At 38.6% G+C, this 14,347-nt stretch overlaps 3 protein-coding genes across 3 annotated transcripts; all 3 read right to left on the reverse strand.

Moving 5' to 3' along the window:
* Positions 1-1,463: 1,463 nt before the first annotated feature.
* On the reverse strand, positions 1,464-4,473 carry Pstk (Phosphoseryl tRNA kinase). Its single transcript, XM_080269899.1, has one exon. It carries the CDS (start codon positions 4,471-4,473, stop codon positions 3,484-3,486), a length of 990 nt encoding a protein of 329 aa, XP_080126025.1. The 3' UTR covers positions 1,464-3,483.
* A 55-nt stretch (positions 4,474-4,528) lies between these two features.
* Positions 4,529-5,161, reverse strand: LOC145396524 (DNL-type zinc finger protein-like). Its single transcript, XM_080269900.1, has one exon. It carries the CDS (start codon positions 5,159-5,161, stop codon positions 4,529-4,531), a length of 633 nt encoding a protein of 210 aa, XP_080126026.1.
* A 117-nt stretch (positions 5,162-5,278) lies between these two features.
* Tim9b (Translocase of inner membrane 9b) lies at positions 5,279-9,811 on the reverse strand. The gene is made up of 3 exons (XM_080269902.1): positions 9,742-9,811; positions 6,119-6,214; positions 5,279-5,467 (listed from the first exon to the last, which is right to left on the reverse strand). The coding sequence occupies exons 1-3, from the start codon at positions 9,772-9,774 to the stop codon at positions 5,294-5,296; spliced, it is 303 nt and encodes a 100-aa protein (XP_080126028.1). The 5' UTR covers positions 9,775-9,811; the 3' UTR covers positions 5,279-5,293.
* Positions 9,812-14,347: the final 4,536 nt, after the last annotated feature.

Below are 14,347 nucleotides of genomic sequence, written 5' to 3' on the forward strand. Positions count from 1 at the left end.
CAAACCCTCTTTGTTGTAAAGTTACATCACTCTGTATCACTCTTACACTGGACAAGTGCCTGTATATCACAGCCCTTATGGCATATACAACTCTCATCTTTACATACAACTCTCTAATGCAAGAGTCTTCTGGTATTCTGGAGACCTGTACACAAATAATGAACATGGGAACAATACAGGTACACCTTATTCTGCATTTCCCACGACCAGTGACCTCCATACTCTTAACTCTTGCATGGTTCAGCACATACATTAGTACTTTAATTTAGCTGCTGTTCAGCCTTGTGAAACCTCTGACCATCAAGCCTTCATTAACTCCTTCAGCCTGAGGACATTATTTATGTTTTATTCAGTTTACTGTCATATAATATACAGTAATCTTAAAAGAGACTTCTTGGATTGAAATAGGTAACTACTTAATTCACGAGTGTAACAGTGATATCCACCAGTGTAACAGTGATAAACACAAGGTGGCAAAACTGGTGGTGACACTAATTCAACCACCACACTGGAATGTGTGTGAATGTTTGTGTTTGGCTTCCTGATCTTGAAAGGTTATCCAAGAACAAGAGAAAAGGAGGCATTCCAGGTAGCCAGGAACTAGCAAATATGATACTGTGCAGTATATTGCATCTTTACAGTACACATATACACATCCAGAGTTCAAATAAAACTCACAGCCTATCAACAAGTAAGGAATTCACCCCTAAACCTAGGCTGCAGCTCAGATCTGAGATAATGTTTCGGGATGAGCACAGAGAAGCAAGTGATGAGTCAAGAGAATGACTTTCCGGTGCGCTTACCATGTTATGATTCAGTACTGACTCATCACCTACCTCCATCTAATGAATCACGCCACCTACTAAGTGGATAGTGATGGAAGACAGGGTAAGCTAGAGAGGGCAAAGTTGCACTCTCAGCAGCCATATCTCCCGTCAACTCACTGTCTAGCAACTTTAGTATGATCCATCTATTGCCAGACACCTTAATCCCGTAAGGGGTGGCCATAATCCTGTACGGGGTGGCCATAAACAAATCGCCTCCATGTCACCCTGCCCTTTCACTGCCCTGCTTCCAGCTCACACCCTCCTCATATACCTCTCCACTCCATCCCTTCACCTCATCCTTGGCCTTCCCCCCTCCACCTCACTCACATACACTTCTCATCAGTCTCTCACTCTCCATCTTCTCCAAATGGCCTTCAGTATGATATAATATCCATCCGAAACATAAGCTTACATTCAGCGTCTTACTGTTGCATATTGTACAGTATATCTCATCATAATCCAAGCAACCAACAATCACTAATTTTGGTACTGTACTTCTGCACAATGAACTAAATAAGCAGACATGCAACAGCATGTGTATCAACCATCTAACCCTGTAAATCAGTGGTTATTAATATTGTGAGAGTAGGAAGAAGCTTGGTCTCAAGGAAAAAAACAATGAGGTCTCAACATCCTGGACTTTATTAAAGAATTTTAAATACAAGCCAGTACCTGTACCATTTTACAATACCTCCTCTTAAGGTGCAGAGACCTGGGGCTAGGTCATTTACCTGTGAACATTTAGATGCCCCCGGTGGCATTACATAAGAAAACTTCTGCTGTCTTGTGAAGATTCGAACCTATGCATGCAAGGAATATGACTGGTACCAGGACTTTTGACAGTTGCTTTAAACCACTAAACCACCAGGTATCCATTGATCCATACAATATCTATTTAAAAAAATGTTATACTGTACAGCACCACAGAATAAATATGGATTAGCTGACTAATAAACACAAACAAATAAGTGATTACCCAGAGGAAAAATATCTGATAATTTAAAGGTGGAGAAAAATTACATGAAGAAAATATATTGTAAAAGAATGGTGGCCAAAGTAGTTCTTAACCATCCTTAGCAAGATATTAATGATATTTTTGTTTGGTGACACCTTTTTACAGTAGCACTCGCGTCCAAGACGGTAATATTGTCACCTGAGGGTCATGTCTAGGATGATAAATGTCTTGGACCAATGCAAAACCTTATGGAAAAAATTGTCACAAAATCTTCGAAAAGTACCCATAAAAACATCAACCTACTGTAGACCCATTGTGGCACCAAAATAAATTTCCTCACCTTGAAAGCGTGTTTCTGAGCTTATCTCCAGCTTAGTGGGTCACTTATCTCCAGCTTAGTAGCCTAAGGTAGATGGCTGCACTTCAGGGGGTTAGCAGACGGTTTCCTAGGCATGGTTTTGTATGGAAAAGCAGTAACCTAGGAGCAAACTCTGAGTGCAACACGCAGTATGTCCACAATGCTCTGGTGAGAGACAAAAAAACAAGCCCCGCTTGCTCATCACATGACCATATGCCAATATTTTATTGGACAACATCTGAACCACGTCACTGTCTCGGGCGTGGGAACTGTGTTGGACAGGGCAAGACTGTCATAGTTGCATTCTCCTCGGATTTGGGCCGTGATAAAATGTTGGTCCCGTATTAGACGTATGCAACCAGCAATATTATGTATTAATATTTAAGGTCACCGTCTTGGACGCGAGACGTCTTGCACACACCCATCTTGGACACGAGGGTACTGTACTTTGTTCTGGCCAATGCTGGGCAATTTTCTTTAAGTGAGACTTCATATGCTTTCAACTGATGATACACTTCCTCCTCCACAAAAATACTTTTCTCATGATGATACAGACTAAACCTTAAAGTGTAAGGCACCTTGCTTTATTCCAGGCTTTCCTGGATGTCATCCTGTCTGTGTACTTTCCTTGTGTCTTAACACCACCTTGCTTGTGCCAGGATTTATTGCTACAAAACGAAATCTGTTGAGAGGTCCCTTACACTTATCATCCTTATGTTTGGATGGGGACACACCTTTTGAACTTCATTTAGAGGTCCTTTATACTTATCCAGGTCTGATAGCCCTTTTATGCCCAGGAAGGCCCAAGGCCTGAGGCTGGACTACTACTAGTCCAAATCACTTACCTAAGCTGTAAGAAACCACTCTCCATCCCTGGATTTAAGCCATGGTGCATTAATACAAGACATCCAACCTGAGACGTACCATTAAGCCACCAAGGCATCTTTCTCTTATCTCACTGCAGGATATCTTGTAGTAAGCTAGAATTTAATCTGGTGTGTTCCTGTGTACCTTCATTTCTGATCCTCAGTGCTGTAATTAACCAAGAGAGCTATTGGTACATACCATTTTTTCTTAAAAGTAAATTCTTTTTCTTATTAACTGATATTTTATAAGCTTATTAGTACCATACAAATTTGAGAAATCAGTATACAGTATTATTTTTTCAACTTTTAAGGATAGATGTCTAATATGTCCTTACTCAAAGAACATGACTGACAGTAATGAGTGAAGTGGGATAAAGAAAATCTTCACAGTCAACTTCTTTTTCCCCTGCTTCGCAGAGACTGATATCACACAGTAGCTGACTGAACAATGTAAATTGAGAAAAAAATTCAGCACTATCAGAAAGACATGTTTGCAATATTCTTCAATAATTCATACTTCAGAAAGTCTTTGAACTCTTCTCTGTTTTCATCGTTTATGTTTTCAGCCATGTGAATAGGAAGATGGAGTCTACCATCTTGCATGGCTCCTAAAACCTTCTGTCGGCCATCATTAATATGGTATGAAAGTGCAGCCATTTTCTTGGAATCAAAGGTTTCCTTTGAGCGTATCTCTTTAATTAAGTGCCCAACGATTGCCCTAAGGTGCAGGTCTGCTTGGTGAGCAACACTACGAGAGCACTGCAAACGAGAGGCTGCTGTTTCTGCACTATGGTCCAACATGGGGGGAACTGGTGATCTGAAACATTTGTCAAACATTTCCCTAACACTTGACAGATTTTCCATACTGTCAGCCTGAAAGACACAAGTGAGTGATTCCCAACTATGATGGCAGGGTTGGGGAGGTTGGAGTTTGGCTGCCATTGTTTTCACTACTTCAACTGGTACCTGAGCATCTCTTTGGCTATTTTGCTGAATTGCTGCTTCTGTGCTGCATTCTACATACAACTGACAATAACCAACACCATATTTCCTGGCTAACTGAAAGTACTCATATCTCATGCTTCGATAGTAAAAATTATCATCCAATAAAATTACATAACATGCATTGTCATCTCTTCCTATGTCTGGGTTGATTATATTAAAATTAGATGGGGCTTGATTTCCTGTCTTAAGGTAGTCAAGAAAGAGGGCAACATCTGTATGAATCTTCTGTCTGGCAGCTTTCCAGTTATACTCAGGATTAAGGTTTAGCACTCCACTTTGTTTGAGAAGTGCAGATTCCTTTTGGACATGCAGTGGAATTATATCATCATAGCAAATGTGAATGGTATTGATTAATTGTGAGGAACAATTAGAGTTTAGATCTGATACAATCTTTTTACACAAAGTTGATTTCCCAGCACCAGGCAAACCTACCAAAGAAACAAGTATGATGTTACTCATCATTGTATGCACATCCAATATAGGAATTTACCTACATTAACACACACCAATGCAGACTTTATTCCTTAGCTGGTCTCTCTGCTGGGCTGCTAGATGAAAGATCATCTTGTTTATCATCAGCCATCATCTTCAATGTGTCTTCTACTGCCTTCCAAGCAGCATGTTCTTTGGCCTCCTCAGCCTTCCAGTCTGTCTCAGTGCTAGAGTCCTGTTTCACTGATTCCCCAAGGTCACACACTGAGGCACTGATACCTCGCCTCACTTCCTCACCCTTGGCTGCCAAAATCTCCTCAATGTTTTTCTTGCCATCCAGGTCTGAGAACCATCCAAGGTTGTCTGCTACCAGATGATGCTTGGAGCAGCCTTCACATGTCACAATCACCACACCTTTCTTGTAGGCTAACTGGGAGATTACCTTGCTCTGCCTGGTATTACACACCTTGCAAGTAAACACCAGTTGAAATTTTGGGTCAACTTTCCCTAGTGACACCTGCCCATCACCCTCTGAGGGACCAGATGCCTGAGTGCAATATAACCATGATCTAGAGCACTGTAGCAGCTTATGTGCAGTTCCACAAGGATTCACACTGGTCTTTTGTAGTAACCTTGAAGCTGTTGGGGTAGTTAATAAAGCTGTTCTGCACATACCAAGTCTAACTGAGCTAGAAACCAACCTTATAAAATAAGCCATATTTCTTTCAGTAAAACTGTCTCAAACTCAATACACCACAACACTCATGAAATTCATAACACTGTCAATCTGTAGAGGCCAGAGCAAAGTTACTGAAATAATGACACATATAAGTACGAGTCCTGCACCAAATCACACTTGCTGCTGTGGTGCATCCACTTGTTGTGCTTCCAGTGCAGCCTCCATCTGCTGGCTCATCTCATCAATGCGGCGTTGCATGTAAATCGGCTGCAGTTCTGTGTACACTGACATAATCTTGTGGTTTACGTTGATATGCTTCATTACACACCGGTCTACACAATTACTCTGCAAATATATAAAAAATAATATATTGTCATACGTCTACAATACTCCCTAATTTTTATTTTTGTTTTAGAGGAGATTGGCAAATTAGCAATTTAAAAAAAAAAAAAAATTAATAACGTATTGCTTATTTATTCCAAACCACAGAGGCCTACAAGTGCTTTTACTATACCAACTCTGATGGGGGAAGTTTAGGATCATTCAAAAGCAGGAAGAAAAATCAGTAGCAGACAGGTAACTACATTTCCAGGCACAATATTTAATACTGTACCTATGTTTCTTTAAACTTGGGCAAAGCATATTTACCAAATAACAGAAAGGGATTGCTGTTGTACTTCTTTTATTAAAGAAAAAATAAATTAATAATAATAATAATAATACCAATTCCTTGTGCTATTTATGCATAAAATTTCATTACCAACCAGAAATGAAAACACAGATATTTACCAAATAACAGGAAGGGATTGCTGTTGTACTTCTTTTATTAAAGAAAAAATAAATTAATAATAATAATAATAATATAAATTCCTTATGCTATTTATGCATAAAATTTCATTACCAACCAGAAATGAAAACACAGATATTTATCATATATGTTCAGATAAGTACTCAGCTTACTGCAGCTACTAACAAAGCAAAGCTCTTCTAACTTACCTCAGTCTCTGTTAAAGTGCGGTCATTGAAGCCCATCACACAGAAATTGAAGCATCGCTCTGATATATGATTGTAGAGTTCCAGGAAGTCTTTGAACTGCAAAGAATAAATATATTACTGTACTGTGCAACAACAAGACATTCCAAGAATATCTACAGTACATACAAGAGTGAAAACAGCAGAACTGTCAAAATGTACATATGAAGAATACCATTAAAAGATCTGGTTCAACCCTCTGTACTGTTAGCTGCTTGTGGGTTCATCAGACTACAAATGTTGAAGCTTTATAAACAAACCACCGCATATCATTCACGGCCTCATATTCATCTATGATGAATGGCAGAGTGGCTTGGGGATAAGGTAACATATGTGAGAGGTGTTACATAGAGGGATGGAGACTAATCAGTCACTACAAACCCTTAAGAGCAGTGACATGGCCTGCGTCACTATCTGACACACCCAAGTACTATACAGTAGTGTGGAAATGAGAGATTAGCCACAAAACCGAATTTTACTCAAGAAGAAAGGTACTCATTCATAGTGTTTATTTTTTCTAAACTTTTCTTAAAGTTCTTCTGGGACAATGACTGTGTTGCACGGGGAAGGCAAAAGGTGGTTACCAACAACTCAATTAGCATAACGTAATCCTTTGGTGCACACAAAACTGACATTCTCCTTTGGTACACACAAAACTGACATTCTCCTTTGGTGCATATAAAACTGACATTCTTCTTTGATGCACACAAAACTCTCTTTGATACACAAAACTGGCATTCTCCATTGGTGCACACAAAATTGATATTCTCAGTTAGTGACCTAACTTGTTCCATGGTCTGCGGTTTTGCTCTGTAATTCTTACAAATGTATGCTCTGCAGTGCTTGCGGTCTTCCATACTCACATCTATTTTTGTTGATAAGTTTCTCTCTAAATCTCTCTCTCACTCTCTCTCTCTCTCTTTTCTAAAGGGTACCCTATGTAGTTATTGAGTACTGCATGTTAAAAGCCCCATGGAGTAAACCAGCTACTATTAAACCCTGATGTCAATTTATATTAGGTTAGATTAAGCTGGTCAGATGACCACTCTTCTATACAGCAATAATGCTATAGCTATTCATTACATGCTGTGAAACTATGTTGTGTTTTCCCCCACCAGTTTCCCAAGACCTTCACATCCCCTCCTATTTGTTAGGAGTTGATGCTTGTCAGGAGAGAAACAGTGGTTATTATTCATTGCTAATCAAACATCACATTACTACAAAACAAATACTGTATAGCCAAATCACATTCATAAGCATGATCATCATCCCAACCTTTTTCACTGACAGCAATCAGCAGAAGTGTATACAATAACCACAGAGTCACTGTCAGGGTTGCCTGCATGGTGACAGTCTGATGGTCACATGGACACAAGGCTACGTGGCTGTCCAAAAGTCTATGCCACTTTGTAAGCTTAATATTTTAAAAATCTTTAAGGCTCCCCTAGGTGTGTCAGGAGTCAAACATCAGTACTGCTCTGCATCTGAAGTGATGGTCCTATGGATTATCCAAATGAAAAATGGTCAAGCACACTTTAGGAAAATGGTTAGGAATTTACCCTACCAATTCACCACAAAGAAGTTAATATTCATATAAAAACACTAGTATAGTTTTACTTCTAAGCAATATGAGAACATATATTTACTGTTAGGTTGGCTATGTAGGCTCGTAGCCAAACTTTTTTATTTATTTATTATTAATATTATTATTATTATTATTTATTTATTTTATTTATTTTTTTTTTTTTTTTTGGGGGGGGGCTTGCATAGCAGCCAGCTTGTCAAAGATCTCCTGTATGCTTGCTGTGGGAGTCTGGGTGTATGTATAAGCATTGCTGAGAAGCAGTACAAAACTTGTGAAAGGAGAGTGACTTCTTTTTGCACTATTAAAAAACAGATTGTCAGAAAGTGAACCTTTAAGCAGGTGGGAGGGGTCAACTGATCCTCTCAAGCTCCCCCTCCCCTGATTACGGGCCTGTTATGCCCTGGTTAGGACTAAAAGATGTTTAGCCTATGCTGCATGTAACAACTGGTAGACTTTTAGTTTTGGACATCTCTGGATTTTGACATGCAAACAATGCTTTTCTGGTGGTTTTTGATGTGGTTTGAACGATTTTGTCTTTCACTTTTATTGCAAACCACTAGTTTTTGTGATTTTCCCCCATCCCCACCAAGGGGTTTTGCTAGGGGAAAATCACAAAAACTGGCAATTTCCAATAGAAGTGATGGTCAAAATCATTCAAAACAAATAAAAAAACCATTAGAAAAACATAGTTTGCACATCTAGCCTAATTTCCTGACCGAGCCGAACTGAACCTAAACTATTCCCATGACCTACTGAATGTCCTGCTTACCTTATTCAGAGTTTGGGTTGTCATTTGGAATGGAGGTGCTATGGCCATAAAGCCAGGAATCGAGGTGCTATGGCCACAAAACCAGATATGTTTACCAGTATTGTCTCTGAAGCAACATGGACTTCTACAGTTTTTAGACATCACCCAAGGTGCCACAACGATGTCCTAAAAACGTAATAAAGTAGCTTCAGATTTGTCTGCAAAATCATGAAATTTTGCAGTTACTGAGAAATAATCACTCACAGCCAGAGCACAGAGATGCCATCCTGATACTGAAATTCAAATGTCAAAATCGGGTGCAAAGTGACCGCTAATTATGCTGACCTATGATTGGCAGAGATGAAAACAAAAGCACCAATCAACAGCCAAAAAAATATGGTTAGCCATTGCGCATGCCTACTGGTGACATGTAACGAACGTATGAACGCACAGGAGCTCTCTAACAGCACATGAAAGATGACATTAAGTTCTGAAACGTGGAAAAAATGTGTAAATTCATTTACAGCACTATTATTCATTTGTTGTTGTGTGTTCTGAGGTTCAAAATAGTCCAGATAAGGAGATCTAAAGATTGAGGAGGGTTAAATTCTGATAATTCCCCGGATGCCCAAAACTAATAATGTAAAAACTCAGGTTAGATCTATTTTGTTGCTGACATAACCACTCACCTCCTACTTACTACACTACCTGGTTCACCTTAAAGCAGTGGAGCCGTTTTGCCTGGGTTCGTTAATGCATGCAGATACCACTCGAACATCACCATACGACAGGGTCCTGTATGACTTTCTAACATATTGTATTATAATCAGGCCTATTCACGTAGTTCTTTTGAATTTACTTGAATTGTATTCATGATTTCTAGTGAAATGCTATTTTTTTACCCCATCATTTCCCCTGGCCTTCAAGCCCTGTATGGTCTATGGGGCTAGTGGGTGAAAGGTAGTTTATTAGGTAGTACCTTAATCAATGCCTTTCAGCCATGGTTATTACCTGGTTTACTCACGCAAATTATTCAGTTTGTCTGAAAATTATTATCACCTTAATGATTATCCTATCAAGTTTGAAATCTGTGGTCCAAACGTAAAAGTTATCCTTGCATCATCCGATCCTGACGCCGGTATCCAAAGCAAAATACAGGATTTATCGGTGCACGATGAGGGTTGACTCTGTACTTGTATCTCTGTCACCAACTCTGGCATATCATCGACCCGAAAATAATGGTTTGCGCCTTACCTGCCTCACGTTAGCAGCTAAATCACCGGCCATTATAAGTGACCCCCAATCGTATGTATTACATGACGGGTCTTATTCTTCTTCCTTATGATGTTCATCCAGATCCACACGGCCACAGACAGGATATCGTACTGGTGAAAAAAATATATAATGCAGTATTTATTATACATAAAACTCATAATTTTGTATTCTTCCCTATCTTATATATACCCATACTTTAAATTTAAGGGAATCTAATTTCATTTTATTTTTGCTCCTGACGATTCACAACTTGGGAGTCTTCCTTCATTCATTCAGTACGAGAAGGCTAATCATCTGGTTGAAGCATGAAAAAAACAACTAAATGCCTTATCGTAGGGAAGGCGTGTTAATGAAAATCCAAAACCTCTAACTAAATCATGATTGACATGGTTTTTAAACGCAGATTAAAAGTTCATGTTATAACCCCGTGAAAAAGGAAATGAGTATTTTCATTCGAGGGAACTGGACCACACAGCTTGACTACTATGTCATGGCTGCATGAAAATAAGCTTTTGTTGATAAGCTTCTGTAGAGATGTGTCTCCTTGGTTGCTAGCCAAATCTACCCTTAAGTATGACTGCACTTGGCTATCAGCTGAGCTGTAAATGCACTATATTAAATAATAAGAACACAGTAAGTTTGTCTATTGCCAGATGCCATAATCCCATAAGGGGTGACCATTTGACTTTGAGTTATTTGTTTTACGGGTAGGGGCACTTATAACCCTCCACCAACCCACTTGCTGACACGTAGGGAGCACGTATGGTTTGGTTATATGGTTACCACCCAGCGTTGTAAATGGTTTCTTGGCTTACAGGAAACCATTTGGCTTGTCACTCGATGCAAAGCCACCTGTAAAGGAAAGAAAAACAATGAGAAGTGACAGGAAAGATGGGAGAAATAGGAAGAGGAGGGCAGGCACAGAAAAAGAATGATAAAGGCTAAGGAAGAAGTAGGCAGCACTACATCAAGTGAGTGGATGATGGTCGCCATCACCTACCACTAATAGTAAGTGAAAGCATGTAATAAAATGTAAGAGGAAGTATTAAAAAAAAAAAAAAAAAAAAATATTTCTGAAGGAAATTGAGGTAGTTTGTAAGTAAACTTAAAATTCGGTGGACTGTATATCTGTCTATGCATTTGTCTCTGTTTATCTCTCATTATCTATATCTGCCTATAGCTAGATTTCTGTCAATATGTATCTGTGTATCTATACACTATATGTATGCAGATAGTGTATTGTATATTGCCCTGCTAAAGGCAAGGCAAGGCAAAATACTTTTTGTTAGTGTGTGTGTTTGTGTGTTTTGATTCTATCACAAAACAATGTGGATGAATTTTTACCAGACCTTTTGGACACAGCAACCATGTGAATGTGCTGAAGCTATTTACTTTTTTTGTGAGGATTTGATCAAAGACAACTAGATGCTAGCCATCACATATTTTTTTCTTAATATGGACTGGCTTTTTTGTGAAATGCATTAACTGAATTACTGGTACATAGTTTTGCAAATTTTATTCACATTTAGTTTGTAGGTAACTTGTATTGGCTACCTTAGCTAACAACATATTTTGGCAGACGATTAGCATTCGGCTTTTTTTTTTTTTTTTCCTATTTTAAAATTAATTTTCCGCCTCTTCATGTTCTGAAACACTTCTTTGGTCTTATTTCTTGTATGTAATTTTTTTGTGCAATGGCCATGATTACAATCTTCAAAAATCAGCCGGCTAATTTACACTTCTACCTTCCATTCCTTTCCTGTCATCTCTTATCATTCAGCTTGGTAATCAGTTGTAATTGAGATGATTTTTGCTCCTAATACCGAGCCTTGTCCAATCCTCTTTCTAACATGGACATCCTTGCACATTCCTATTTCTGACATTGGTCTTAACATGTTTTCAGACAGAGGCAGAGAACCAAGGGAATGGTAGGAGAGAGGCAGGGAATTGGGTACATGACTGCCCCTGTGATTTTTAAATGCCTTCCAATTTCCCAAACCCATAACAGTATTGAAATTGTTCTACCAAGCCCACAGATAAAATACAGTACGTATATGCAGTTTTAAAGGGAATGGAATCTGGTGGTTGACCCTGTCACTTCTGGTACACGCATGTCATCAACAGGGAAACTGTAGCATCTTTTGGGACAGTCATTCCAGCAATTATTATATATGGCAGTTTTTTTTTATTAAAGTCTTCTTTCACCCGCTAAACTTCCATGACAATGCCATCCTCTTGGACAGCAACATACGGTACCATATACAATAATAGGAATTTGAATTTAAAGGGTTTGGACCATAATTCAGTCAAGGTAAAAACCATTGGAGAAAATGGATTTGCCCTATCTTAATACAGTAATTTAGTTCATGTTTGCCTCGCCCCTGGTATAACCACATTAATCTTGACAGAGCTGCCCATAGCTTTCCCAGTCATACTGCTTAGCGCCTGTGTCTAAGGCAACAGTACAGTGCACAAAGATAAGCTTATTGATACAGTACTTAAGTCTGCAAGCACCTCCATTGGACTATGATTACTGCAGGGTGAAATAAATCTTCAGCATGCATCCCACCCTCAACTGCTTCTAGGATAAATTCCCATTCACCAGGAATATCTTCCCCTTGGCAAAGTATCTGAACAGCTGGTGGCTGCCAGTTTTGCCTGTACCTCACACATACCTGTATTTTTAACTGTCCATGTATCATCCACTTTAGACCCTGATTTATTCATCCTTATGCTTTGGGGGACATCCTCAGGACCACTTTTGTGATTTCTTTGGCCCTTGACTTAAAGTCATACAAACAATTGCTTTACCATTCATTACTTGGTACCACTGCCCCACTCCTATTTATTCCCATATAAAATCATGCTATGCTGCCAGCATCAGATGGTGAACCTGTTTGTCCTTATATCATTGTTCCACTGTCAGCTGTAGTTATTATACCCTGTTTGTATCCTGTCATATTCTACCCAATCCTGTTTGGCCATAAGTGTGCTGAGGCTCATACTCACAAGATCCAAGTGCTCATCACTCCTAGAACATAATTCTCAATATGAAAACATATGATGAATTACAGAATAGTGACAGCAGCACTAAATCAGGGTGAAAGATCACAAAATGGAAAAACCACAAACTTTTATTATAAATTCTCTTAAATACACTTTATCAAAACTGACATGTACTTAATATGGTACTCCTCAAGATGACTAGGAATAATACTGGACGGGATATGAGACTAGAATTCATATTAACAAACTAATCCTTCTTTTGGTCCTTACTTCTTCCACTTGTCTTCCTATTAAAACCCATTCTTCCTCTAATCCCTCCTTCCTCCACTTCTCTTCCTGTTATCACACTCATCCTTCTTTTTGTCCATTCATTCCTCCTCCATTTGTCTGCCCCATGAACACATCTCTCCCTCAGTCCTTCATTCCTTGACCTGTCTTCCTATTAACAACTGTTCTTCCTCTGGTCTGTACTTTCTCCTTTTGTCTTCCTAATAACACTTATCCTTTTCTCCTCCATCCACTGCCTTTTTATTAACAATATCTCATCCTGTATTCCATTACCTCCTTTTATCTGGTGAGGTACTTTTTATTTTTATTGATAGGAAGTACCTCATATTCAAGAGGATAATGAAGGCTATATTTAACCACTCATCTGAAAAGTCTACCCTTATCTGAATAAAATCATCTGGAGATAATAAACCAACAAGATACGGTACCAGATTGTAAGGGTTTGTATTTCTACTTCTACTTTATTAATCCTCATTTTCCTTTTTCTCATTTCAGTCTTCCTTTCATCATATACCGGGGGAGCTCCTTTATTTATTTAGCATTCTTTGCATCCTTTTCTTGTCCAATATTATTTACACTGCAATATACAAACAGCCTCTCATTCTCTACTGTAGGACTAAAAATAGGAACCTTAATCCACCAGTCCCCACATATATAAATTTTCTCTTTTAACTTACAGTGTACTTGTACAATTAATGAATATAATTATGACACAGTACATCTCATCTTATGGAATATGTGAGATAAGTGAATAGCTATATTGTATTACAAAAGAACCTCATATATATCTATAAATTCTAACAGTGGAATGTATACTCAAAGATATATTATGCTATAGAGAAGAGATTGTTCACTATGCTTATACATTATGATTTTTGTACTTATACTGATATGGTGCAAGTGTACAGTACTTATAACTGGAAATGGAAAATGATTCAGTGATGACCGGGTCACTCACTGGGCAGTTATTGTGGTGGTGAGCTAGTTCATTGATATGAGGCCTATGATGCTCTCCATAATAATTATTCTCCAAAAATCATCAGTCTTAGATATCAGGCACCAAATGAGTGTAGTAGATAATGAAATTCTGATGAAAGTTACATGATGCCAGTTACTTCAACATTAGCAAAGATTTCTGCATGGCCAAAACCCCATTTTCTCTTGCACTGAAAGAGATACCATCAATGGCACTTTGTGGAGGACTGAGGGTAATGTATGTATGACCCCACTAAATACCAAGGTTTCTAATGAAATATCTGCACTCTAAACTTCCCAATATTAGAGTAATTTC

Source organism: Coenobita brevimanus, chromosome 38, assembly GCF_032717465.1.
Source record: "Coenobita brevimanus isolate Jiangsu-jjx chromosome 38, ASM3271746v2, whole genome shotgun sequence".
Lineage (NCBI taxonomy): Eukaryota > Metazoa > Arthropoda > Malacostraca > Decapoda > Coenobitidae > Coenobita > Coenobita brevimanus.